This window comes from Mus caroli, unplaced genomic scaffold (assembly GCF_978045245.1).
Source record: "Mus caroli unplaced genomic scaffold, Mus_caroli_1 scaffold_16, whole genome shotgun sequence".
Lineage (NCBI taxonomy): Eukaryota > Metazoa > Chordata > Mammalia > Rodentia > Muridae > Mus > Mus caroli.
Genome location: NW_028227271.1, coordinates 65,062,864 through 65,087,962, shown reverse-complemented (window position 1 = coordinate 65,087,962; position 25,099 = coordinate 65,062,864). Strand labels below are relative to the sequence as shown.

General features: G+C 35.4%; 1 protein-coding gene across 49 annotated transcripts in view; it reads left to right on the top strand.

The window, feature by feature from the left end:
* Rims2 (regulating synaptic membrane exocytosis 2) overlaps nucleotides 1–25,099 on the top strand; it is a 522,550-nt gene that overhangs the window by 276,556 nt on the left and 220,895 nt on the right. For 27 of the 49 annotated variants that reach the window (XM_085831890.1, XM_085831889.1, XM_085831888.1 and 24 more), the window contains 6 exons: nucleotides 10,234–10,442; nucleotides 12,385–12,504; nucleotides 16,555–16,654; nucleotides 17,656–17,779; nucleotides 19,353–19,399; nucleotides 22,695–22,807. In XM_085831890.1, coding sequence (XP_085688016.1) covers nucleotides 10,234–10,442; nucleotides 12,385–12,504; nucleotides 16,555–16,654; nucleotides 17,656–17,779; nucleotides 19,353–19,399; nucleotides 22,695–22,807 — 713 coding nt within the window. Of the gene's footprint in view, nucleotides 1–2; nucleotides 63–10,049; nucleotides 10,118–10,233; nucleotides 10,443–12,384; nucleotides 12,505–16,554; nucleotides 16,655–17,655; nucleotides 17,780–19,352; nucleotides 19,400–22,694; nucleotides 22,808–25,099 lie in introns of all 49 variants that reach the window. The other 22 variants (XM_085831897.1, XM_085831895.1, XM_085831893.1 and 19 more) reach the window with 2 other exon arrangements.

The following is a 25,099-nucleotide window of genomic DNA, read 5'->3' as shown; positions in this document are numbered from 1 at the left end:
AGACCTTTTTCCGTGCCTATTATTTAGAAGGTGTTGGATTGGATCCAGTGGAGAATGTAGAGGTAAATAGCATTCTTTCTCACCTCAAGAAATTAAGAATGAAATTCCTAGATACGTAGACTTCCGAAGAGTCATTCATTCTATACTCTTAATTTTTTGTGCACCATTTGTTTTAGAACACTTATCTTTTATTTTAGTTTAATGTGGTATACTAACCTTTCAGAATTTTAAATTAATTACCTGCCCTATTTGTGTTCATCTAAGTAATTATAAGCTGATTAAAATAAATCTTTAATGCTCTTGCCATAGTGTTCCTGAATTTACCCATTTAATGTTTTAAAGTTTGAATTTTTTTATAAACTTTATAATATACTTTTTGTTATTTTTATTTCCTGCTTTAATCATCACCATCAATTGTTGGTCCTAGATAGTTGTGTGTTTTATGAGACGGTCTCATGTCCTGAAGTGTTTCACAGCATCCCTAGTCTCTGGCTCCTGGGTGCCAATCACGATCCAGGCCACTGGGACAATCATAGTGTGGCTAGGTACTACCAGTCATCCCTTTTGGAGCAGAATCCAGATCTTCATTCCCTACCTCTGTTGCCTGCCCTCCACTTCCCTTTCTCAGTTCTCTTTATTGAGATGCTCACAACTAATACCTATTTAAAACATGAAACAATTGAGCAGAGCAGAAAATATCAGGTAAATTCACAGATAAGGATAGTGGTCCAGTAAATGCTTGTTATATGTGTTTGTGTGAGTTTGTGCATGCATGTGTAAGCATGTTTTCTAGTTTGACCATGTAAAGTTGCATAATCAGCCCTTGATTTTTCCAAGGAATTATTCTAGGACACCCCCCATCAGACACCCTAATATGCAAATGCTTAATTGCTTCTGAATCTAGAATGATGATACTTTCATATAACCTGTGCACATCATGCTGTGCTTCTTACATCTCGAAGCATACAATGCTTATGTGTTTACAGAGTGCTATACTTCTTTATGGTGAATAGTGACAAGGACATATGTCAATATGTGCTCGTGGCAGCCACAATCAAAAGTATTTTCAATTTTAGTTATTTGTTTTTGTTATTGAAATCTAGCAATACCAAGCTGTTTCACACGAGGATGACTGTCAGGCCACCTAACCCTTCTGTTGGAACCTTGTGACTGACTTGGTGCCATGGTTCCTATCACTCTCATTTATACCTAGAGTCAGGGTTAGAACTGATGTTTGACTACTAATTGATGTAGGTTCTATTCTTTCTTTATTAAATTTATCTTAATCATAATGTGGCATGTTTTCAACTTCATTTTATAGTTATATTATTAGTCGTTCTCCTAACTGCACAAGGATATCCTTGGGAAGCACTTGTTTCAGTATGGAATGGTTTAGCTTTCTTTGCAGGACTTATGCTACTGAGTTTTAGCTGTTTCTTTTTATTTTATGTTAATAAAGGTGGAAAGATTTTATATTTTGGAGACCATGCCTTTCAGAAAGAAGCAAGTGTTTTTAAACATATAAATCAAATACAAAAGATGTTAGCTTTATATTAGTCTCAGTTTAGGCCTCATTATCAACTGTGAAATGTATCCTCTTGTATAATCTCAGTTTTAAAAGTTTTTAGTGGGTTGACTATATATTCATAAAACATGGCTACTAAAAGGTTGATATATATTAATAAATTAAAGAAAGCATTAATTTATGATACCTGAGATAATTAAGCATATAAGGGTGTCAAAACTATGAAGACTCAAAACTCTTTGTGGAATTTTTAATAATTAGACTTTTCCAATTTATGCGTAGCTATTTTCTAAAGACCTATACAAGAGAAATGGTTTTAGAAGTCAAAGACCTTGCCATGTGTATTAATTTTGTTGGCAAATAATTTTATGCTAAGTACTTATCAGTTGTAATGTTAATAGAGGACTTTGACTTTTGAATAAATAGACTCAGTCATAGTAAACACATGTGCACATTCACACACACAGTTATGCTCCTCTTGTATTAGGTGGCATTATGAAATTACTCTGTCAAGTTTTTAAAAAGTATATGTGAAATCAAGTCCAATATCTATTATGAAAATCCTTTTAAAATGTTACTTCATGTGTAGTGGTGTTTGCCTGGTGTTATGTCTGTCCTTGTAAAATGTGACTTTATATGTATTAGTGTTTTTCTGGTGTTATTTCTGTCCTTGTAAATTGTGACTTTATGTGTATTAGAGGTTTCCTGGATATGTGTGTTTGTAAATACAGAAAACAGAAAAGGTCATGGATTGTCTGGAACTGGAGTTACAATTTTGAGAACCATGTGGGTGCTGGGCATCAAACCTAGGTCCTCTAGAAGAGTAGCCAGTGCTCTTAACTGCTGAGACATCTCTCCAGCCCCACCCCAAATGTTCTTGACATTCCATGTTTGTCATCATTTAATGGGTAACAATTTTTCCATTCTAATGGTGTATAATGCAATGGCCATTGTTCTTAATTGTTGATCAGAATATCTAAAGGTGGCTTGCAAGTCCTTCCCAGATAGGCTTCCCATCCCAGATGCTTACTTAGTAAGCCAGCAAAGCGAATGTCTACAAGCAACTTCAGTAGCAACGTGATGATACACAGTGATACCTCACCTCCTTAGGAGCAAGTCACAAGTCCCATGAACAGAGTGGAAGACCATGGAGTAGGGAATTTCAAAGCCACTTACAGTCATTCGTCTTCCCATGTCCAGTAGCCTGGATGCAATACCATGGGGTAACATTTGAAAACAAATGACCTTTATAATATCTCCTGTGGAGAACTGTTTATTACTTGATTTATGTGGGAGTTTCCCCATATGCTAACTTTATTCTACAGAAAAGTTTTAGCTTTAATTCTCAAAATACTGTGCTTGAGAAACATCATCAGAAGGTTCATGTGTTTGAAAATCATGTTATGTGACCCTTCCAGCAAGGCATATTGTCTTTGCTACCTGAAGAAAAGAGGAACTCAACTCAGCAGTCAAGAAATCTATATAGTGTGGGTGCTTCGGTCCTTCTTAGAAGGAGAACAAAATATTCACAGGAGCAAAAATGGAGATAAAGTGTACAGCAGAGACTAAAGGAAAGGCTACTCAGAGACTGTCTTACCTGGGGCTTCATCCCATATACAGTTACCAAACCCAGACACTATTGTGGATGCCAAGAAGTGCATGCTGAAAGGAGCCTGATATAGCTGTCTCCTGAGAGGCCCTGCCAGAGCCTGACAAATAAGAGGCAGATGTTCTCAGCCAACCATTGTACTGAGTCTGGGGTCCGTAACAGAGGAGTTAGAGAAAGGACTGAAGGCGTTGAAGGGGTTTGCAACCCCATAGGAAGAACAACAATATCAACCAACCAGACCCCCCAGAGCTCCCAGGGACTAAGCCATCAACCAAGGAGTACACATGGCTCCAGCTGCATATGTAGCAGAGGATGGCCTTGTTAATGGAAGGAGAGGTCCTTGATCCTATGGAGGCTCAAGAGATGCTCTAGTGTAGGTGAATCGAGTGTGGGGAGATGGGAGTGTGTGGGTGGGTGGAGGAACACCCTCATAGAAGAAGCAGGGGATATGATAGGGTGTTTCCGGGAGGGAGGGAAACAAAGAAAGGGAATAACATTTGAAATGTAAATAAAGTACCCAATTAAAAAAAACATTAAAAAAATCTATTTAACTACAATCAGTTTAGAGTTTTCCAATACTCTTTTACCTGGAACCTTTTAAATTAATGAAGCTCATTAACGTTTTATGAAACCTAAGGTGTATGGACCATATATTGGGAAATTCCATCATTTATACTGAGAAATTAACGAGAATAAATTACTTATATGAGAACTAAGATTGAAGAGAGGGCATGCGGACTTTGTTTCATGAGGAAGATAATACCATCAACATCGATAGAACTATAGTGTTCAAGAAATGTTTATGATTATTATCCCATTTCACCCTGTAACAATCTGCATGATGGAACAATTAATTTCCTTTTATATAAATGATAAAATGATACCCAGTGTGTTAAGTGATTTGCTGAAACACAAAACTAATGAAGGGCAGAGTCATGTCAGTACTTTAACATAGTTATTCTAGCTCTAGTTTGAAACCCTGGCATAAAATGCTATAATTTCTGTAACATTATTATTTTAAAAATAATACTGAACTGAAGAATTGAAGAGTGCCATAGTGCACTACATGACTTACATTTAAAACTCTTATTACAGTGATGCAATATTTTTAATAAGCTGTTGCCTTAGTTTAATGGTTATAAGAAAAATCATTGTAAGATAATCACACTTTTCCTCCCAATGTTTAAGATACAAACAATTGGCTAGTTTATGTTTTCTAGAAAAGTAAATGAATGAAAAAAATCTTAGTCTAAGGTTTCAGTCCTTTAATTACTCGTACCCCTATCATTTTCACACTAACAGGACTATTTGCTATCATACTGATTTGGAATTTGGTATGCTTACAATGTAACTTCCTAACCAAACCATCCATCTTCCTCACAAGCACTGCATCATTTCATCAAGCTCTTCCAGTGATGGGGTGATGGCTGTCTAAAAGACAGCAAGATCTTAGCTTAACTTTTCCAGCGAAGTAACCATTGGCATGGAGGAAATTGCTAGCATAGAACACTGGGAGCCTGTGTGCCCTGCACTCCTTTCCTTTAGCGTTGACAACCTGTCTCCAAAGGATGAAACAGACCGTGAAGCAGTGTGTCTGTAGTACCTTCCTCCTTTCTGTCATGGATAGGTCCCAAAAGTCCTAGTGGACTCCTGTACCCATAGACAGTACCTAGCTCTGTAGTGTACCATTTATCATCATAAGCATATCTATAGAGAATAATGTATAAATTTAGCAAAACAAGATATTAGGAATTATCACAACTAATAATAAGATAGTCTATAAGTAATTCTGTGATATATGTAATGCAGTGTCTCTCACTAGTCCCTTTGATTTGTTGCCTGACTCAGAACAGAAATTTAAAACTTAGAGCCTTTTTTGTTTAGTTTTGAACTTCCACTAACAAATTTGGACTATGGTTGATTGTCCTACAGTGGTCACTCTAATGCTCTAGAGAGACATAACATTAATTGCCATAATTCCTACCTGTGCCGACACTAAGAAGACTTCGAATCACAACATATGTGTGATTTCATTTATAAAACATTATCTTATGACACTCTTTTTTTGTTTTTCCCTTTAGCATTAATGCCTTTCAACACGTTTCAAATGTCAATAGTTCCCTCCCCTCCCCATTCAATAGTCTCCTTGTTCAAGTAATTATTATAGCATCCTGTGATGTCCACATGTCAGTTTGTCTAGCTGTTTCCTGTTGTAGAATGTTTTTGTTATTTCAGTTTGGGAATTATATAAATAAAGCTATTCTCTTTGGCGATTGTTTTCTATTTATAAGGCAGCCTTTACTGTTGAGTATCTTAGCTTTTGGCTTCATGTTGTACTTCACTTTGATCAAACTCCATCTATTCATCATTCTTAAGCTTTAAAAATATTTTTTCACTATCAGCATATAAATTGTTAGGATCATTTGATTTTCTTCTTTGACTTATATACACTGATTTTTTTTCAAACACCTAAGTATACTCTGTGTTCCTGACACAAACTTTGCTTGGTCGTGGTCCTTTTATTTGTATTTTGTTAGGCATTCCCGTGTCTATAGTTAAATGTATTGTTTCACTTTTAAAAAATAATCTTTCCCATTTGTATTTTTTATTACTGATGTTTTTCTTATATTTCCATGACTTATTTGAACATTTTAAAAGATTGTATTTTAATTTTTCTATAGTTATTCTTTTTCATGATTTTTCTAATTGATTGCTTTAGCTAATATATTTCATGTGTGCATTTTGCATAATACTAGCATTTATAGTTAACAAGTTAGAAATAAATATACAAACCTTTCACTCTTATGTTTTTCAATCTCCTCTTAAATATTTTTGTAGTTGCGTTGAAAATCAAAAACTAAATATTGTATATCATGAACTTTCAATATTTAAACTGATTTAGAAAACTCAAGAAAACAAAATTTGATTGTATTTATCCGTATTTTTACTTACCATGTTTCCTGTTTACTTTCTAATATTAAGGCTTCTTGTCTTTTCATCTCTCTGTGTCCTTAGCTAGTCTTCTTTTAGCCATTCTTTTAGAGTTGGCCTGCTGGTGACACAGCCACTTAGCCTCCTTTTCTTTGAGAATGTTGTTCACTCTTGAGAGATAATTTCATCGTATTTATGACCTAGGCTAACTGCTTTATTATTAATTTTATTTTCTTACAGTCTAGTTGTTACCCGCCTCCTGGTCCACTCTCCCACAGTTCCTCATCCCATTCTTCCTCCCCACTGTCTCCAAGAGGTAGTCCTCACCCACAACCGCCCCCCTCCCCCACCAGGCCCCCCCACCAGGCCTCCCCACTCCCTGGGGATTCTCCAGGATTAGGTGCTTCTTCTCTCACTGAGGCCAGACCTGGCAGTCCTCTGCGGTATGTGTCGGGCACTCATATCAGTTGCAGTATGCTGCCTGGTAGGTGGCTCAGTGTCTGGGAGATCTCAGGGGTCCATGTTAGTTGAGATGCTGGTCTTCCTATGGTCTTCCTCAGCTTTTTCCAGGCTTTTTATAATTCAACCACAGGGGTCCCCGGCTTCTACCCACTGGTTTGACAGTAAAAAAACTGTTGTGTGGCTCCCTGTATCCTCCCAAGTTCTGATGCAACATTTGCTGTCATTCAGTGTAATTCTTTTCTATTTCCTATACCTTTTGGTGTGTTATAATATTTAGTTCCATTTTTTAGTTTTGTTAAGATATAAATTCGTTGGGTTGTGCATTCTTCTAGTTTAAACATATGTAACAACATCTTGACTGTAGACGTCCATCCTTTTAGCATAAGACTTTTTCTGCTCTAACCTTCTAGGACTTTCAGCTCATCTACCTTTCCTTTTCATGCTATAACCATGACTGTCTGAGTATCTTTATTTACTGACTCTCAGACCTGCCTTCTTCTGTAATTCTTTAGTCTTTTTTCTGTTTCAGACTGAGTGATTTTTCTTGTATGTTCAAAGACATTACATCATTGCTCTGTCCTTCCCAGGCTGCGGAGGAGCCTATCCATCTTCCTTGTTAAATTTCAGGTGTTTTTCAGGTAAAATTGTCCATTTGGCTATTGTGTGTCTTTTAACAGTTCTTCCTCTAGGGCCATGAATTTGCTTTCATAGCTATGCTATCAGAAGCATAGCTGATTATCTTAGTTTTTTCCTTTGGAGTCAGTCAAGAGTTAATATTAAATCATGACTACTACTGTCTCCATACTGCTAATTGTGATAGGTCAAACATATTTCTATGCTTGATGATATTTTATTTAATTTTCAAAATGACGTTAGTTTTTACTATGTTAATCAATGCTATTCAGTGTCAGGCATGTTGTACTCTCTCACCTCCTTTTTTCATCAATAGGGTGTTTTTCTTTGTTTTCAAATAGTTTAAAGTGCTAACTACTAAATTTAGAGAGTACAGGCCTTACTTCTGATAATCATGTAGTTTGAAATCAGGGAAGAGAGAGACTGTGAACCGAATGGATTCTCTTACCTTCATGGTTTTTGATGTATAGGCTTAACTATTTATGTTCTTTAGCCAAGAAACATATAGATGCTTTCTTATGAAACTATTGTGTATCCTGAAAAAAATAACACATTTTTAAATGTATAAACACTTTAAGGCTCTTGTTTAGACCATACAGGGGCATAAACACACAACAGACTGCTTATCTCCATTTGTCAGTGTGCAGTACTGGAATTCTAATTTTTATTTGTGTTATAAAATTATGTGAGAAGCACAAGAAAACAAAAGAACAAAATGGCAGTGAAAGGGGAAAAGACTGAGTAAAAGACTGAAGTTCTTTTTATGCATTTTATTCCATGTGCATTAGACTTTACACTTCTGTTTGTTTTCACAAACAAATTTTAAGAGATAATTGTCTCCCATCTCTGGACTGTATGTGTGTGTGCTCTAGGATAGCTATGAATAAGCTCCAACACATTTGTAGCCTACAGTATCACGTTGCCATGCCAAAACATTATACAGGCATTAAACGTTAATTACATATATTAAAACATTATAAATACATTAAACATAATTATTTGGAAATCCTGTTAAAACAAATTTCTAGGCCTCACTAATTCTTTTTAATTTACTGGATCTACAGTGGTATCCAATGCATGATTTCTAATGTGTTTTCAGACTCTACAGCTGCTTTTCTGGCCACTTTAAATGTCTTTATTGCTGATATTCCCATTTGAATAACTTATAGACCTTAAAATACATACAGGTCAACCACTGTTTAATATATTCCAAAAGATCCAAGACACATGTTTAAAAATCAATTTCCTATGAAGTTCTTTGTAGTCAATGATATTTCAGAGTCTATAAAATAACTTACTACCATATCTTCTCTAACAACAACAAAAAAGGTTCTTGTATAGTTTTGTCATCTCAAAAGTTGTGTTTCTTTATTCAGTTCTTTAACTAGAAATCTGAATGCTAACCTTAACTATTCACTACGTTGATAGTAAAAATTCACAGTTCTCTTTTTTCTTGTGTTAGCTAATGTCATTACCTTTGTGTAGGTTATAGTCACCTTATATTTCCTAATGGCTATTGAAAATACCTTTAGCTTTTTGTTTCTAACCCAGATTATAGAATTTAGATTCAGCTTTTGTAAGTGTATGTCAGATTCTGTCAGGTTTCAGTTAATGTTTGATAAAGGTAATCTTTACTAGAGAATAAAGGATCCAAGTGGGCTCCGCTGTGGGGCGTCACCATTCCTACACAGCACCCTATGCTCCATTCCCCTTGCTTAGCTTTGCTGGCTTGCCTCCACCCCTGCTTTTTGTTGTTGGTAGTGATGATGGTGATTTTTTTTTTACAGTACCTATCTAACTAGAATGCTCTGTTCCATATGTCTATCTCATTCTCTTTACTTGCCTTGTTTCACATTGTTCAGTCGCCATCTCAAATATCTTCACTGTGAAGCTGTGTGGTGACTCTCAAGTCACATTAGAGTTCATGTTTTCTCACAGTCCTTTGTTCTCTCCTCTGACACACTAATTTGTCGTGTCTCTCCCCACACTTTGTAAACATGTTTCTGTGTTGACCTCTACGTTATTGCTTAGCACAATATAGAACAAATGGAAGGTATTCCGTAAATATTTTTAAATTAATGAAAACAATAATAGTGTTTAAAATATGTGCATACCTATACTGAAAAGAAGTCCTTTTTGAAAAAATTAAATGTGGAAAAAAGATTTTACCAGTTGCCATCATGTATCGTGTAAATTGTCTAGTAAAACTTCAATAGTGTAATTTCTTAAATGATAAACTGGATTAATGAAATATTAAATAATTCATGTTCTATAAGTATAATTTGTTGTTTTTACTCTTCCTTTCTACTGATAGAAATTGAATGATACTTTTGGTCATTCTCACAGAAAATGTGTTGTGTTATTTTTTTTTAACCACTTAAAATTTTGAGGAGTTGTCATCATTATAAAGATTATCATATTTCATTCCAGGCACAATATCTAATTATTTGGCTTGAAGATAGTAGTTATTGCTGAGCCACAGCTTAATTTTCAAATGTTTACCAGTCTTTTGAGGAAAAACCTCATGGCTTTAGACCAGCATGGAAAAACAAATTAGCTCAAAACTAGACATAGTGGATCAGTTTTTGTCTTAATCAGCTTATCCAACCATTTTTATTTCTACTTTTGCTTATTGTTAGCAAAAAATATTCTGTTTTCTAAAACTCTGGCAAGGCTTTTGTTCTGTACATCTGTCTAGACTACAAAAGCCTTATATTTTCCATTTTATAAATTCTCTTTGAAATCATAGCTTTTTCCTGATATCTAATGAGTACTACAGATAAAGTTTTTGAAAGCAGACAGGATCCCACAGTTTAAAATGTTGATAATTTCTCTGTCTGTCCTTTCCCATTGTCTCCTTGATTGCATTCTTGCCTGCCCGGCTCCCAGGAGACATGGAGTACAGCTGGTTGGAGCAAGCGTCTTGGCATAGCAGTGAGGCGTCCCCAATGTCTTTGGTGAGACGTGTGGGGCCTTACTACTTAATTCCTGTTATCATCTCACTCTCCTTTTTATTTACACCTTTGCATGTTTTCTTTTTTTGTATCTTTTTTATTTTATCTCACACTTGTAGGGGACAGTCAAAAGGGAAAAAGAAAAACTAGTGAGCAGGGAGTTTTGTCGGATTCTAACACCAGGTCTGAGAGACAAAAGAAAAGGATGTACTATGGTGGCCACTCTTTGGAAGAGGATTTGGAATGGTGTGAGCCTCAGATTAAGGACTCTGGGGTAGATACCTGTAGTAGCACAACCCTTAACGAGGAGCATAGCCGTAGTGATAAGGTACTAAGCTTGTGGAGCTTGCCTTCTAACCTGCTCATTTGGTCTTCCTTTGTTTGCTCTCTGTCACTCATGAAAACAGGACATAATGAAAGGACAGGGCATTTCAAGAGTCAATGTAGCATTCTCTTAAGGTGCAGAAAAGAAAAACAAAACAACTCAACCAAAAAGCCAAAAAGCCTTTCGCTTGCTTTGCTGTTCTTGTTGATAGACAGCACACCCAAAACTAAGGGAATGAAACTAAACCTCAGGAACAAAGGAACGCGTTGTATACAGTTGAATAAAAGGATTTTCAATGCTGTTATAAACAAGAAATAAATAGTTTTTGGATTGGCTTATTTTAATACTTACATATATTTTCCTTGGGATGAAAAATCAAATTATTAGTCATCTGAATCCCAGGCAAAAGGGAGATAATCGGGTCCATTGCACAGAAAATGTTGTTTTTCTTTTTTCCCTTTCACTGTCGTTTTGTTCTTTTGTTTTCTTGTCATAGCATTCTGATGTAGTATTAACTAGTCGTAGATCCATTACCATCTGCTTTCATAGTTATTATTTTATTTGCTTTTAGTATAGCAAAAATAATATTTTACCATATAGATGTGATTGCCTAGAATTTGTCTTTTGCCTGCTAAATTTTTGCATGGAGTTATGCATGCTACTTTTAGGTAAACATGGAATTACTATGATTACACAAATCATTTACTTTGTAGCTTATCATATTATTCGTGATGAATTAGTCTGTCATTTATAAAGATATAATTCTGAACCCAAGAAAGAAATAAGGTAGTAACAGTATTGCTATTTAACTATAATTGTCTTTGAATTACCTATTAAAAGTAATTTAATGAATTGATAAAAAGTCTAGGACAACCAGTAGCCTTGTTCCAGATGCCGTGGCCTTTATGTCATTGCTGCAAAGGCATGGGAATCCTTTTGTTTTGTTTTGTTTTGTTTTGTTTTTTTTTGGTCTAAATAATCTAATGATGCATGTGAAGTTCATAGAAAAATAAGAACAAGCCAAATCCAAAAGAATTAAAATCAAGTTCAGAATATGAATTGATGAAATGGAGACAAAATAATACAAAGACCAATGTAACTGTCTTAGTTTGGAATTCTTAGCAGTGAATAGCTGCCGTGACCAAGGCAACTCTTATAAAGGACAATACTCATTTAGAGCTGGCTTACAGGTTCAGGAGTTCAGACCATTATCACCAGTGTAAGACTCTGGCAGCATACAGGCAGGCATGAAGCAGGAGAAGATGAGAGTTTTATCCTTACAGATTCAAAGACAGGCACAGGCTACATAGTGAGGTCAAGGGCAGGTTGGATGATGTAGCAAAATATGATTTTCCCCATTAAGAAAATCAAGGAAATTTAATGAAGTAAGAAACGTAATTTGTTCATCTTTGAGTACATCCTGTTTCTACTATGCAACTTCAGATGGAAGGTAGTAGAGATTTATGTAGTTTTGTGAATTTTCATGTTCATTGTGAGTTTAGATTTCATGTTTTGATGTTTCCCCCTTTAACTTTTACTAGGGTAAGAATATTTCAAAACTGTCCAAAAGTGTTTGAAGAAGAAAGTGTCACTTTTTAATGAGATCAACTAAGTAGATTTTTATTGTATCAATCTTTTATGCTTGTGAGGTTTTAATTAGTCTTCAGCAAGTTGAGCTATCACATATTTTAAAGAAAATTTCAGAGCTACTATGTTTTAGTATTGTGGTAGATAACTGAGCATTTGCTTTGATCGGATCTTAAAACCTTGAATTCATAAAATCTGGGCTATAAAATGAATGTAGTAAATTCTCAAGTTAGTAATTTGAAATGTAAACTGGTTTGTGTAATCATAACACTTGAGAATTCTGAAATTTAGAGATATTGTTCAAGCATGGTAATTTGTCATAAAATTAATTTTTCTTATTGTTGATATTGTATGTTAGCACCCTGTGACCTGGCAGCCATCCAAAGATGGAGATCGCCTAATTGGTCGTATTTTATTAAATAAGCGTTTAAAAGATGGGAGTGTACCTCGAGACTCAGGAGCAATGCTGGGCTTAAAGGTATGTAATAAACTTTCTTGGATTTTTGGCTCTATATTACTTTACAGATTTATCAACAAAACAAATATACTTCTTTATACCGATGCCATTTAAGGAGCTATCTGATTTCTATTTTCAAGAATTCTAAAATATTGTCAATTGTTCCTGCAAACTCATTTTCCAAGTATTTTAAAGAAGTTTCCAGGATAGAAAGTAAAGTGATTACCTAGCAAGTAAGAGGCCTTGATTCCAATCCTTAGACTCCACAAATAAAAGTAAGTCCAGGTGATATGCCCTTGTAATCCTAATGCTATGGAGGCAGAGATGGACAGATTTCCTGTACTTACAGCCTGCCATCCTAATCTACCTGACAAGTTCCAGGTCACTGTTGACTAGGACACTAGCAGTTGTTCTCTGGCCATTATACCAATGTGCACATGTCCTTACACACTCATACACATATGCACCTGCAAACACACACACATCCATGCAACTATATATATGTATGTATATATATATATATACATATATATAAATATGCATATGTGTGTGTGTGTAATTGCAAACACACAAATATCCATGCACCTTCATACTTATATACACCTGAAAACATAGACAAATCTATGTATACTCATAGACATGTAAGCCTGCAAACATACAAACAGGTATCCACCCCACTCATGAACATGTACACCTGAAAACACACACAACCAGGTACACTCACGCACATGTATATCTGTGAACTTACACATCTATATACACTTATACACATGTACACCTGAAAACTCACATATATCCATGCACACTCAGACACATGTGAACACTTGTGAACACACACACATCCTTGCTTACTTATATACATTTACACCTGAAAACATACACACATTTTATGCATAGCCATGTACATGTAACACACACACATGCATGCACGCACATGCACAAAATTATTTTCTGGTAGTCTATAATAGTAGTTTTGCATACATTTTTGGAAGACATTGATAATAACCTGGTTAGAAAAGAGTTTGATTTCTAAATGCAATGAATATGCTTGAACTTATACTGTTTATCTTCCCTATATTTATGTCAGTATTAAAATAACTGCTTTAGTTTTGAGCATGAAACTTGAAAATATAATATACACATTACCTAAAAGTATTTTTGTTTTGATATATTAAAATGTGTTAGTACCTGTAAATGTGTATGTTTTATGGAAAACTACTTTGTCTTGGTTTGGGATATCAGGGATCAAACTAAAGCTCTAGTCCAATGCTCTACAAATGAATTTTATTAACCCCAATATACCCCCAAATAACCATGTCAGGTGGCAAAAATATTAATGATATATTCGAACTATGAAATAATAGAGTGCTATTTGGCATATATGCAAATAGAACTATTTTAGGTTTTTTATGTCTATTGAAAAACTGAAATAAAATAGAATAAATGTTTGAGAGTTAAACCATTGCTACAGAAATTGTACTCTAGAATATAGTAAACAATACTGGGAAAATGTTGGTGTAAGTGAAATCAAATGCGTCCAGTGTACTTGACACGCATCTGATTATTTTTATGTCTCTCATCTTAGTATTCATAGAGGTCCTCTAAGCTTTCCATGGTCAGGAGACATGCTGTCAGTAGTGGGATTTTAATTCAGGATGCACATAATAAACCAGTGGGGCAGAGGCTTGACTTTGATTTCAGTTAGAGTAGTTATCTTTATTTCTATGTCTTTGGTGGTAGAGAGGATTTATTGTAGATGAGGGAGAACATAGAGGCAGAGACATCTGGGAGAGTCAGAGTGGACATGACCCAGAGCCAGGCCTTGTGAGGAGATGGGCAAGGGGAGAGGGGAGGGCCAGGAGACCAGAGGGAAAGTAAAGGGTAGACGAAGGGCAGAGGAAGTGCTCTTCATACAACTTTGGAAGAATAAACTTCTCATAGCACAGATTTCTGTCTATGTAATGGAGGATGTGGCAAGAACTTTGAGTTGTTGAAATAAGCTAAACTAAAGCAGCACGCAGGTAACACTATCACAGAAGAACACACATGGTATGCCTTCACTGATAAGTGTGGATTATAAGCCCCAAAGTTCGGAATACCCAAGATACAATTCATAAACCACATGAAGCTCAAGAGGAAGGAAGACCAAAGTGTGGATGCTATAGTACTTCTTAGAAAGGGAACAAAATACTCATGGGAGCAAATACAGAGACAGAGTGTGGAGCAGAGACTGAAGGAAAGGCCATCCAGAGACTGTTCCACCTGGGGATCCATCCCATAGACAGTTACCAAACCCAGACACTGTTGCGAATGCCAAGAGGGGTTTGCTGACTGGATCCTGATATAGCTGTCTCCTGAGAGGCTCTGCCAGTGCCTGGCAAATACAGAGGCAGAAGCTCAGAGCCAACCACTGGACTGAGCACAGGAGTCTCCAATAGAGGAGTTAGACATAGGACTTAAGGAGCTGAAGGGATTTGTAACCCCATAGGAAGAACAACAATATCAACCAACCAGAATTCTCAGGGTCTAAACCACCAATCAAGGAATACACATGGAAGCAGCAGGGGTAGAGAATGGGATAGGGGGTTTCTGGAAAGCGGGGAAACTGGGTAAGGGACACTTGAAATGTAAATAAATTAAAATAAATAAATAAATTTAAAACATAAATAACAACAAAGGAGTACACATGGAGGGACCCATGGCTCCAGCTGTATATGTAGCAGAGGATGGCCTTATTGGGCATCAGTGGAGGAGGCCCTTGGTCCTGTGAAAGCTTGATGCCCCAGTGTAGGGGAATTCGAGGGCGGGGAAGCTGGAATGGATGAGTGGGTAGGTGGGTGGGTGAGTGAGTGAGTGGGTAAGTGGGTGGATGGGTGGGGGGAGTGCGTGAGGGAACACCCTCATAGAAGCAGAGGGAGGAGATGAGATAGAGAGTTTTGGAGGAGGACCATGAAAAGGGATAACATTTGAAATGTAATTGAAGAAATTATCCAATAATAAATAAATAAGTAAATAAATGAATGAATAAAAAAGCAATATCCAGTATTTAGTACAATGCCTGGCGTACTATCTGAATTTTATAATAATTACTACTGACTACAATTATCCTGATAATTACAGTAGCCTTGTTAAATTTTCTTGAGCAACAACAGTTTTCTTAAAATATTTGCATGAACATGAGAAGCTATAAGATATTTGCATTTAACTTTCAGAAATAAGCAGTATTAATTAATATTGACTGAATTGCAACTGAGTATAATTCACCATAACTGGGGAATATATGCATGGGATAAGATAAGATAGGTCAGTAATTTTGGTTTCATTTGGTGATCTACAACTCACTTCCTAAGAGAACACACCAGTGTAGTCAAGGACTCTAGTCGCTGTCGTTTGCTTCAGTTGCTGTGAATTTTGGTGTGGGCTGCTTGAATGGTGGATGACCAGAGTCAAGTAGTTAATTTTATAAGAGTATTGCATTTTCCATATGATTTTATAGCATTCATAATGCATGTTTCTAATGTGTATTTCTTTTTCTACAATAAATATATTAATAGAAAATAAAAAGTAGAAAGATTGGGCTTCAAATATTCTAAAGTTTATATTTTCGATGAAGTTAGTTTTTATAGTTTTCTTAAGAAAGATCTGTTATCACTATGTATATAATCAATATAATTAAATGATTATGAATGAAAAATACTATCGTCTATCATAGTAAACATGAAAATTTTATGTTTCAAATTTATACTTAAAATGTTTACATAATTAAAAAGTGATGTAATTTTTTGAGAAATGATAAAATTGAGAATTCTACAATAAGGAAAAAATTGTTGAGTTGATTTTTAAGGCATGTGTATTTTAACAAGTAGGAAATAAATTACAGCAGTTTTGGAATATATAAGGTTCCTTTTGCAGGCATTTACTTTCTAATGGTAACATTATCCTATTTAAAAAAAACATTTAGTACATTAAATTATGGTTGAGAATTTCTAAATCGGTCTGATTTTTTTACTTGAGTCTTTGACTATGTTCACTTTAATAGTATGTCAGACAATCTTTTCCTCTTTTAAACAGGTTGTAGGAGGAAAGATGACTGAATCAGGTCGACTTTGTGCATTTATTACCAAAGTAAAGAAAGGAAGTTTAGCTGATACTGTAGGACATCTTAGACCAGGTAGGTTTTTACCATTGGTCATTTACATTAAAATGTCAGCTGTGGGGTGAAGGTCATAGGATGTTTGTCCAACATGTTCAAAGCCTTGGGTTTGATCATTAGCACTGCCAAAAGACAAATGCTAGGCATGCATAGTTAAGAAGAAGCCTTCTCTTGTACAAGTGATTCTACCAGGAATCATTAGTTTTCTCACGTAAATTAAAACTTTTTGTCATTCATGGGGAGTTATATCTTCTATTCCCTGTATATATTAGACACAATATCCTTTTGAAAACTGTTTTTTTTTTTTTGAGCAAATTACATTTTGCTCATTTCCCCCCTTTACCCCAGCTTTTCCCAGAATTCCTCCCACACCCCCACATGCCTTGATATGTTAGTGATGAATGTTCTAATCTGCCTATAAAATTAGCTTATTTTGTTTCCCAAAATCTTTATTTTTGTTTTGAAAAAATTTCAATGTTGTTTAGGAAACAAACGTCATCAATGAATGCGCATTTTTTCATTATGTCATTCCATATTATTTGGCCAATTCCTCCAATTCCTATCAGAGAAATCCTTAAAGTCCTTGAAAAAGATTCATATAATGTGAATCACTTAACATTTTACAAAAGACCTTAAGAGTTTAGGCAATTGACACTCTTTAAAGAAAGCAGTGCTTAACTAATCATGTGTACACTACAAATCTAGAATAGAATCATGTAGTCCTCAAAGAGAGGGTTGACCCTGATCATTGTCTCCATCTGATTGTCTACAATTAGACGTTGTGTTAAGAAATCAATGGATGTAACTTTGCGCAGTGTTTTTCTATTGACCATTGTTATTGTGGGTGAAACATGCTATCCTAGCTATCAAGCTCTGTTCCCCCGAGTTGTTCTCAATGTGTGCATTACTCTCTTCAGGTGGATATACTTTTGCAATTTGCTGAAATCCAGCGATTGCTTTTGCTTTGAGTATATTTTATGGACCTGACTTGTATTTATAAGATTATTCCTGACACATAGGTGATGAAGTCTTGGAATGGAATGGGAGGCTATTGCAAGGAGCCACATTTGAGGAAGTTTACAACATTATTCTAGAATCCAAACCTGAACCACAAGTTGAGCTTGTTGTTTCAAGGCCAATTGGGTAAGATGGTTTTAGCAATTTACTTTCTTTTTAAGTGCATTTGTTTTCTCTTTATGTTTATGAGTGTTTTGTTTGTATGTATGTGCGTGCACATCATGCATGCCTGGTGCACACAGTGGCCATATTCCCTGGTGTTGGAGTTTTGAATGGATGGTTGTACACCTACATGTACGTGCTAGGAACCAAGTCCTGGTCCTCGGCAGGAACAGTATGTGCTGTTAACCACAGAGCCATTGCTCCAGCCCCAGTTTCTGTAACTTATTTGTGTGTAAAACTGACTACTACTTAGCATTTTGGAGTGTGCGATCCAAAATTGTCCAACCTGTTTTTTTTTTTCTTTAACCAAAATGTTTGACCACAATTAATGATTTTTCTTTATTTGATTACAATAAAATATGTTGTTGATTACAAAATAGAAAAAATATCATTACTTTTAGGAAAAGCTATAGTAGTCTTCTACATTCCAAAAATGTCAATCACTGTAGTCTACATATCTTAAAATTTTTTGGTTTTTCAAATGGAGGCTAGATTACAGAGACAGAAATAAAAAGCATATGATATCCAGACCAAGGGCTCACTTAAGGAAAAGTAGTTTCTTTTAAAATGTGATTAATAAGATCAAAATAGGCAACATTAAAACTCACGTTGTCATTGTCTTTATCGCAAATAGCTTATTTTCCCCAAACATGTCAGGGAAGTTAGTCCTTTCATCTGTAGTATAAAGATTATTCATGACGTGGCCTGCCAGTGCTTTCTCTGTAGAAACATATATTCTATAATATAAAAGACATATCAAAATTAAATTAGAAAAAATGTGTAACTTGACAGTGAACTATTGAATGAATTATTAGATAATAAAATGGGAGGCAAGTGCCTGGGAATGGAGGCTGGAGAAATTCCTTCTTGCAATAATGCATTGTTCTCATTCACCTCGGAAATAATAAATTGGAGCCTTTTGACTCTTTAACGTTTGGAAATATGGTAAAACCATAGTGTGTCTATTTTAATGTTAAAGTATATCAAATTAAATATTTAATATTTAAATAATTTATAGTCATTTTATGAACAAACCTAGTTTTTGCTATCTACTTGTATATCAAATAAGTATAGGTATTTTTGTTATAAATATAGTTACAAGGTAACTTTGAAACTCCTGGTATGAATCATGATTGCCTGTTATCAATGTAACATTTAGAATTTTTAGTTACAATGCAATGTTTTAGTGATATTTGATTTGACTTCCAGTGTAATTTATTTAGAAAATAAGGCAAAAATAAAGAATTTAATTAATATATGTTTATAAAACGTACCTTGTTGAATACAAAGTTGTTTTAGAGTAGATTATGTTCTAAGGTTGTATGGTAAGGCAGAAGGTAAAGTCAAGGCTGGCTTCACCTATATAGAAGATCTAGGTCAGCCTGCCCAGAAATGACAACAAACTGTGGTTTGACTTTTATCATTTTCATAAAGTTTTTATATACTTATTTCCCTGTTTTCACTTTTTATTCCTAGTTTTATTGGAAAACAAGATGCTTCAGTTAATAAAAGTTTTTTATCTTTTCTATCATTCCAGAGATATTCCTAGAATACCTGATAGCACGCATGCACAACTGGAATCCAGTAAGTTTAATTTATTCTAGGATATGTCTTTAAGCATATCATTCAGTAGAGGTCTAGTGAATAAGTTTATCTAGTAATATGGAATAAGATAAGTAAATTTATAGCCTCACACATTAAAATAGTATATCTAATTTTATATCACAGCAGTAATGGAACAGCCAACATGTAAGTTCAACTTTGTTTTGTTTTCAACTGCAGTCTCATATCTTAAATTAGCTGTTTTCTGATGAACTGTTTCTTTATCAGCTAAGAGTAGTATAAGGGATACAAGGAGAGAAGACCAGGGGTGCAATTTAAAACACATGTTGAATAAGATAGACAAAATTGCAAAGTAGTTTGGACAAAACTTCCAAGAGTGGCTGTCATGGTGGGCAGATTTGCAGGTACCTAGGTACAGATACCAGTGCAGCGGTGCCGGGCAGGGGACACTGATGTACAGTTAACACAGGGAGGACAGCATAGCCAGATAAAGTTTGCAAGGGGAGATTAGAATGATTCAGGAGCAGCAGCAGCAGCAGCAGCCACATTTAACAGGTTTTAAAGCCTCTATGAGGATATCCACTTGCCCTTGGAGAATTCATGTGCTCTGGGAAATGCTTTCAAAGAGCTATTTATACTTAACACTTGATTATGTCATTCAAACTATTGCATGAATCTAGGGCTAAGCAAAGCAAGCCTCAAAAATGCCACAATTGTAATGATAGCAAGATAGTGATGATCCTGGTCAAATAAACTATACCATAATAAACATTAGAGTTATATAGTGCTACTGTCATTGGTTTCATTTTATTTAATACTTGCAACTTGGTGTTGCAGCTAAACTATGGAAAAGGCTGAGTTTTTCTCCTTATATATTAGTATGATACCATGACAGCAATAGGAAACCCTTTAATTTTATGGCTACCTAAAAAGCCTCAGACTACACTTGTAAACGTGTCCCTGGAGAGACAGGCATGTTAGTTAAATGTGATTCCAGACTTTGATTCTTTACATGCTAGACTCTGTGCCTGTCTAAGGACCACTCTTCAAGTTGCTGTTCTGCTTACGTCTGGAGTATTTGCTTTATATGGCTTTAGCTGCTGGTCAACTGACTGCCAACGTTACATTATTAAAAGATGCTATCATTATCTCTTCATTCCTGTGTGCGTAAAGAATACATTCTACTAACTTCCCTGTTATCTGATGCTTTTGTCTTGTGAGATAACAAATTACTTCTGCAAAGGCATCATTAATTTACTTCTAAATATTGTGAAAAGGCATCACCATTTCTTTTGAGCCTAAATTTGCACCTTTCCCTCAAAACTTTATGTAATACACATTCTAGAAGTGAGTTTTATGCATGTACATTTGTAACGAGGCATACAATTCAACAGGCTGACTTCAAATTCTAGCCGTGACCCCGATGTTTAGTCTTACTGATATGTTATGTGCTTTACGTTGTTTTTGGATACTCAAAGATGTTAAAAGTCTCTGTGGTTCGAAAATAAGTTCTACTGCCCCGTCCCTCCTCTCCTCTAACTATTTGCACAGTTTGCACTGACTTTTTCAAAGACCACAACTGGTGAAAAGGTGACATTCTATTCTTGATAATAGGATCGATCGAAATCTTAGTAGTCTCCTGCATTTCTCACATCTTTAGCTTCTGCTCCTACATAGTTGAAAATTGAACCTAGAGTATCATACATGGCTGGCAAGTGGCATGACCCACACCCTCAGTTCTATTGTTTGCATTACTTTTGTATCACCTGAAGTACCTCTGCTCACTCCCTTCACAGTGGAAAGTCATAATCTTCTTAATGTCTACTTCTGCAAACATTCCAACTGGTTCCATAACTACTTAGAACCAAAATCACAAACATTACATTTCGTTATTGATGTTTCTGCTATTGCCTATCTTTTTTTAAATTTATTTTTTATTTTTTATTTATTTTTTAATTTTCCCCCTTTGCTGCTTTATTCTTTGAGTCAGTGTGAAGTGAGATTAAACTAAGCCACTTTCTGCTTATTGCCTCTGTACAAAGGACACTTTTTTTTTAAATTTATTTTTTTATTAGGTATTTTCCTCGTTTACATTTTCAATGCTATCCCAGAAGTCCCCCATACCCACCCCCCCACTCCCCTACCCACCCACTCCCCCTTTTTGGTCCTGGCGTTCCCCTGTACTGGGGTATATAAAGTTTGCAAGTCCAATGGCCTCTCTTTCCACTGATGACCAACTAGGCCATCTTTTGATACATATGCAGCTAGAGACAAGAGCTCCGGGGTACTGGTTAGTTCATATTGTTGTTCCACCTATAGGGTTGCAGTTCCCTTTAGCTTTTTGGGTAATTTCTCTAGCTCCTCCATTGGGGGCCCTGTGATCCATCCAATAGCTGACTGTGATCATCCACTTCTGTGTTTGCTAGGCCCCGGCATAGTCTCACAAGAGACAGCTATATCTGGGTCCTTTCAGCAAAATCTTGCTAGTGTATGCAATGGTGTCAGCGTTTGGAAGCTGATTATGGGATGGATCCCTGCATATGGCAATCACTAGATGGTCCATCCTTTTGTCACAGCTCCAAATTTTGTCTCTGTAACTCCTTCCATGGGTGTTTTGTTCCCATTTCTAAGAAGGGGCAAAGTGTCCACACTTTGGTCTTCGTTCTTCTTGAGTTTCATGTGTTTAGCCAATTGTATCTTGTATCTTGGGTATTCTAAGTTTCTGGGCTAATATCCACTTATCAGTGAGTACATATTGTGCGAGTTCCTTTGTGATTGGGTTACCTCACTCAGGATGATGCCCTCCTTTTCATAACCTCTCATTTCATTTCTACTGGAGTAATATTTCTATATCATACAAGATATATCTTAAAATACCCAAAAACATTTAATAATTTTTGACATTCTAGTACTTATGTTCTTAGCATTTAAATTTTAGGTTGTCCTGAAAAAGGTTTATTGTTCTGTGTTTTGATTTTTCTTCCTTTTGCATTTTAAATATTTTCTCAATATCGAGTGTGGATAATAGTTCTGATAATAGACAAGTGAGTTTGGAGTAGAGCCTGCTGCTGTTACAAAATTAGCACAGCACAGGTGTAACTGTGGCTCTAAATCACACCTAGGCAAAACAAAAACAAATAAGAAAAAGTAGCTGTCTGAAACAAAAACAAATCTCACTAAACTCCTTAAGATTATAACATTATGAAATAAAATGGTCTCTATAAAATTACACTTCAAGGACGTTTAAAAAATCTGTTGAGCGCTCTGAAACAGGAAGAGATGTTTTATTTTTCTTTGTGTATAATTGTCATTTCAGGTTCTAGCTCATTTGAATCTCAAAAAATGGACCGTCCTTCTATCTCCGTTACCTCGCCCATGAGTCCTGGCATGCTGAGGGATGTCCCGCAGTTCTTATCTGGACAGCTTTCAGTATGTAATCACAAATTTATCTCTTTGCAAATATCGAATGAGGCTTTTGAAATATGCTAAGGTTTTTTGTTAGTTTGTTTTGTTTGTTTTCGTTTCTGTTTGTGAGCCAAGCTATTCCCAGAACATAATTGTGCTTTTACCATTCACCTTTTATTTTTGATAATTTTTAGTTACTTAAAATTTTTGGGTTATTTTTTGTAATGCTTTTTTAATGTGAAGTTTAATAATTTCATGACGATATGTAACCCCTCTTTTAATCATCACACTTTCAGAAGTTGGGGTGATGATTTTTACGCTTTACTTTCAAATTACTGGGAATTGCTATTATTTTTAAGAAAGAGGAAAATGGCATATCATACAAAGATTGAATTAAGATAGAATATTTCTATAATCTTCATTGCTTGTTAGTCTTAAGGAAATGTGGGGTGGATTTTTAACATTGTTCAGATATATAAGGTTTCTAGAAGTGCTTTTTTTTTTTAACAAGTCAAGACTAGATAATGCAATGAGGTCACACACACACACACACACACCACACATGTATGTACTGGGTAACTTTTTATTATGTGAGCATTGATTGGTGTTTTCAAGTTCAAGTTAAGAGTTTAATTGCATATTCTTTATTGTATTCTTATTACATGTGGTTTGCAAATTTAAGTGCTTTCATTACATATCATTCCCATATTGGAACACATTCAGCTTTATTGTTCTAGTAACTATTAATAAACTAGTTAGTGACTGTGAATTGGGAATTTGCAGAGTACTATTTAAGTTCTCAAATACAGAAATTGGTGTAGATTAAAACTGTGACGGTTAAAACCCAAACTGTTTTGAAATTGTACTTTAACATCCTTAGACACACCTTCCTGTTTCGTCAGCTGGAAATGTCTCCTGTTAGTCTTAAGGGAAAATGTTGTATTTTGGGGAGCATTATTAATCTTTAACAGTTGTACTTTATTAACATCATCTCAAATTACAGGATCATAGACAAATTGTCCTAGAAGAGAAAGTTAAAAGTACACCGAAGGGATTCAGAGAAATTATAAACTCAAGTGATTTCCTCTTGATTAAAAATTAGTCTGAAAGTAGGTCAAAACCGCTAAGGCCATGAGGGCACATAATCCATGTAACTGTAGCTGAACAGGAGGAGCATATTCTCACTTTTATACCTTGGAAGGAAAGTATTCTATGAATTTAGATGAAAAGTTAATTATATACATTTTGAAATTATACACAGATACACAATCAAATTACATACAAAAAAGACAGGAATTACAAGAATGGTTCATATTTATCGTCAGAAATCCAGTCGGTATAAAAACAAACAGTAAAATTACTAAGAATCTTAACACTATGTGTGACTTTTAAAAGTACATGCACATACATTTTAAATAATTTTTCACATATTTTTGCATTTTCCCCATTCTTCCCTCCCCCTTTCCCCATCCCCCTTTCCCCTTCCCCCTTTCCCCTTTCCCCTTCCCCCTTCTTCCCCCTTCTTCCCCCCTTCTTCCCCCTTCTTCTCCCCTTCTTCCCCCATTCTTCCTCCATTCTTCCCCCTTCTTCCCCCATTCTTCCCCCTTCTTCCCCCATTCTTCCCCCTTCCTTCTTCTTCTCCCTTCCTTCTTCTTCCCCCTCCTTCTTCCCCCTTCTTTTCCCCTTCTTTTCCCCCTTTCCCCCTTCTCCCTTCCCCCTTCCCCCTTTCTTCCCCCTTCCTCCCCCTTCCCCTTCCTCTCCTTCTCTTGCTTCTTCCTTCTTCCCTCTTCCTTCTTCCTTCTTTCTTTCTTCTTTCTTCTTTCTTCTTCTTTTTTTTTTTTGAGTTATAATTTTGCTGTACAGTTCTAGCTGGACTGAACATCATATGTAGACCAGGCTTGGATTGAACTGGTGACCCTTCAGCTTCTGCCTCAAAGTTCTGCAATTATAAGGGCACAGCCTGAATTCTGCTGTTTTCTATATTAACTTGTCATGTCTTTTAAAATTCTTTGTAACTTTACTTTCCTATTTGCATTTATCTTAACTTCTAGTTTTTATTATTACAAATAATTATGCCACTGAAATACTTAGATACATACTAGTATTTATAGTGAATTACTTTTTTCCTTTTTTATTAGATATTTTCTTTATTTAAATTTCAAATGTTATCTCCTTTCCTAGTTAGTAAATTACTTTGTTAAGAACTTTCTAGAAGTAAAATTATACTTCAAATGCTAGAGTATAAATTTGAGATTATTTAAAAAATCTATTCTAATTACACCTAACATATCAATCACCTATTTTATATATATAATA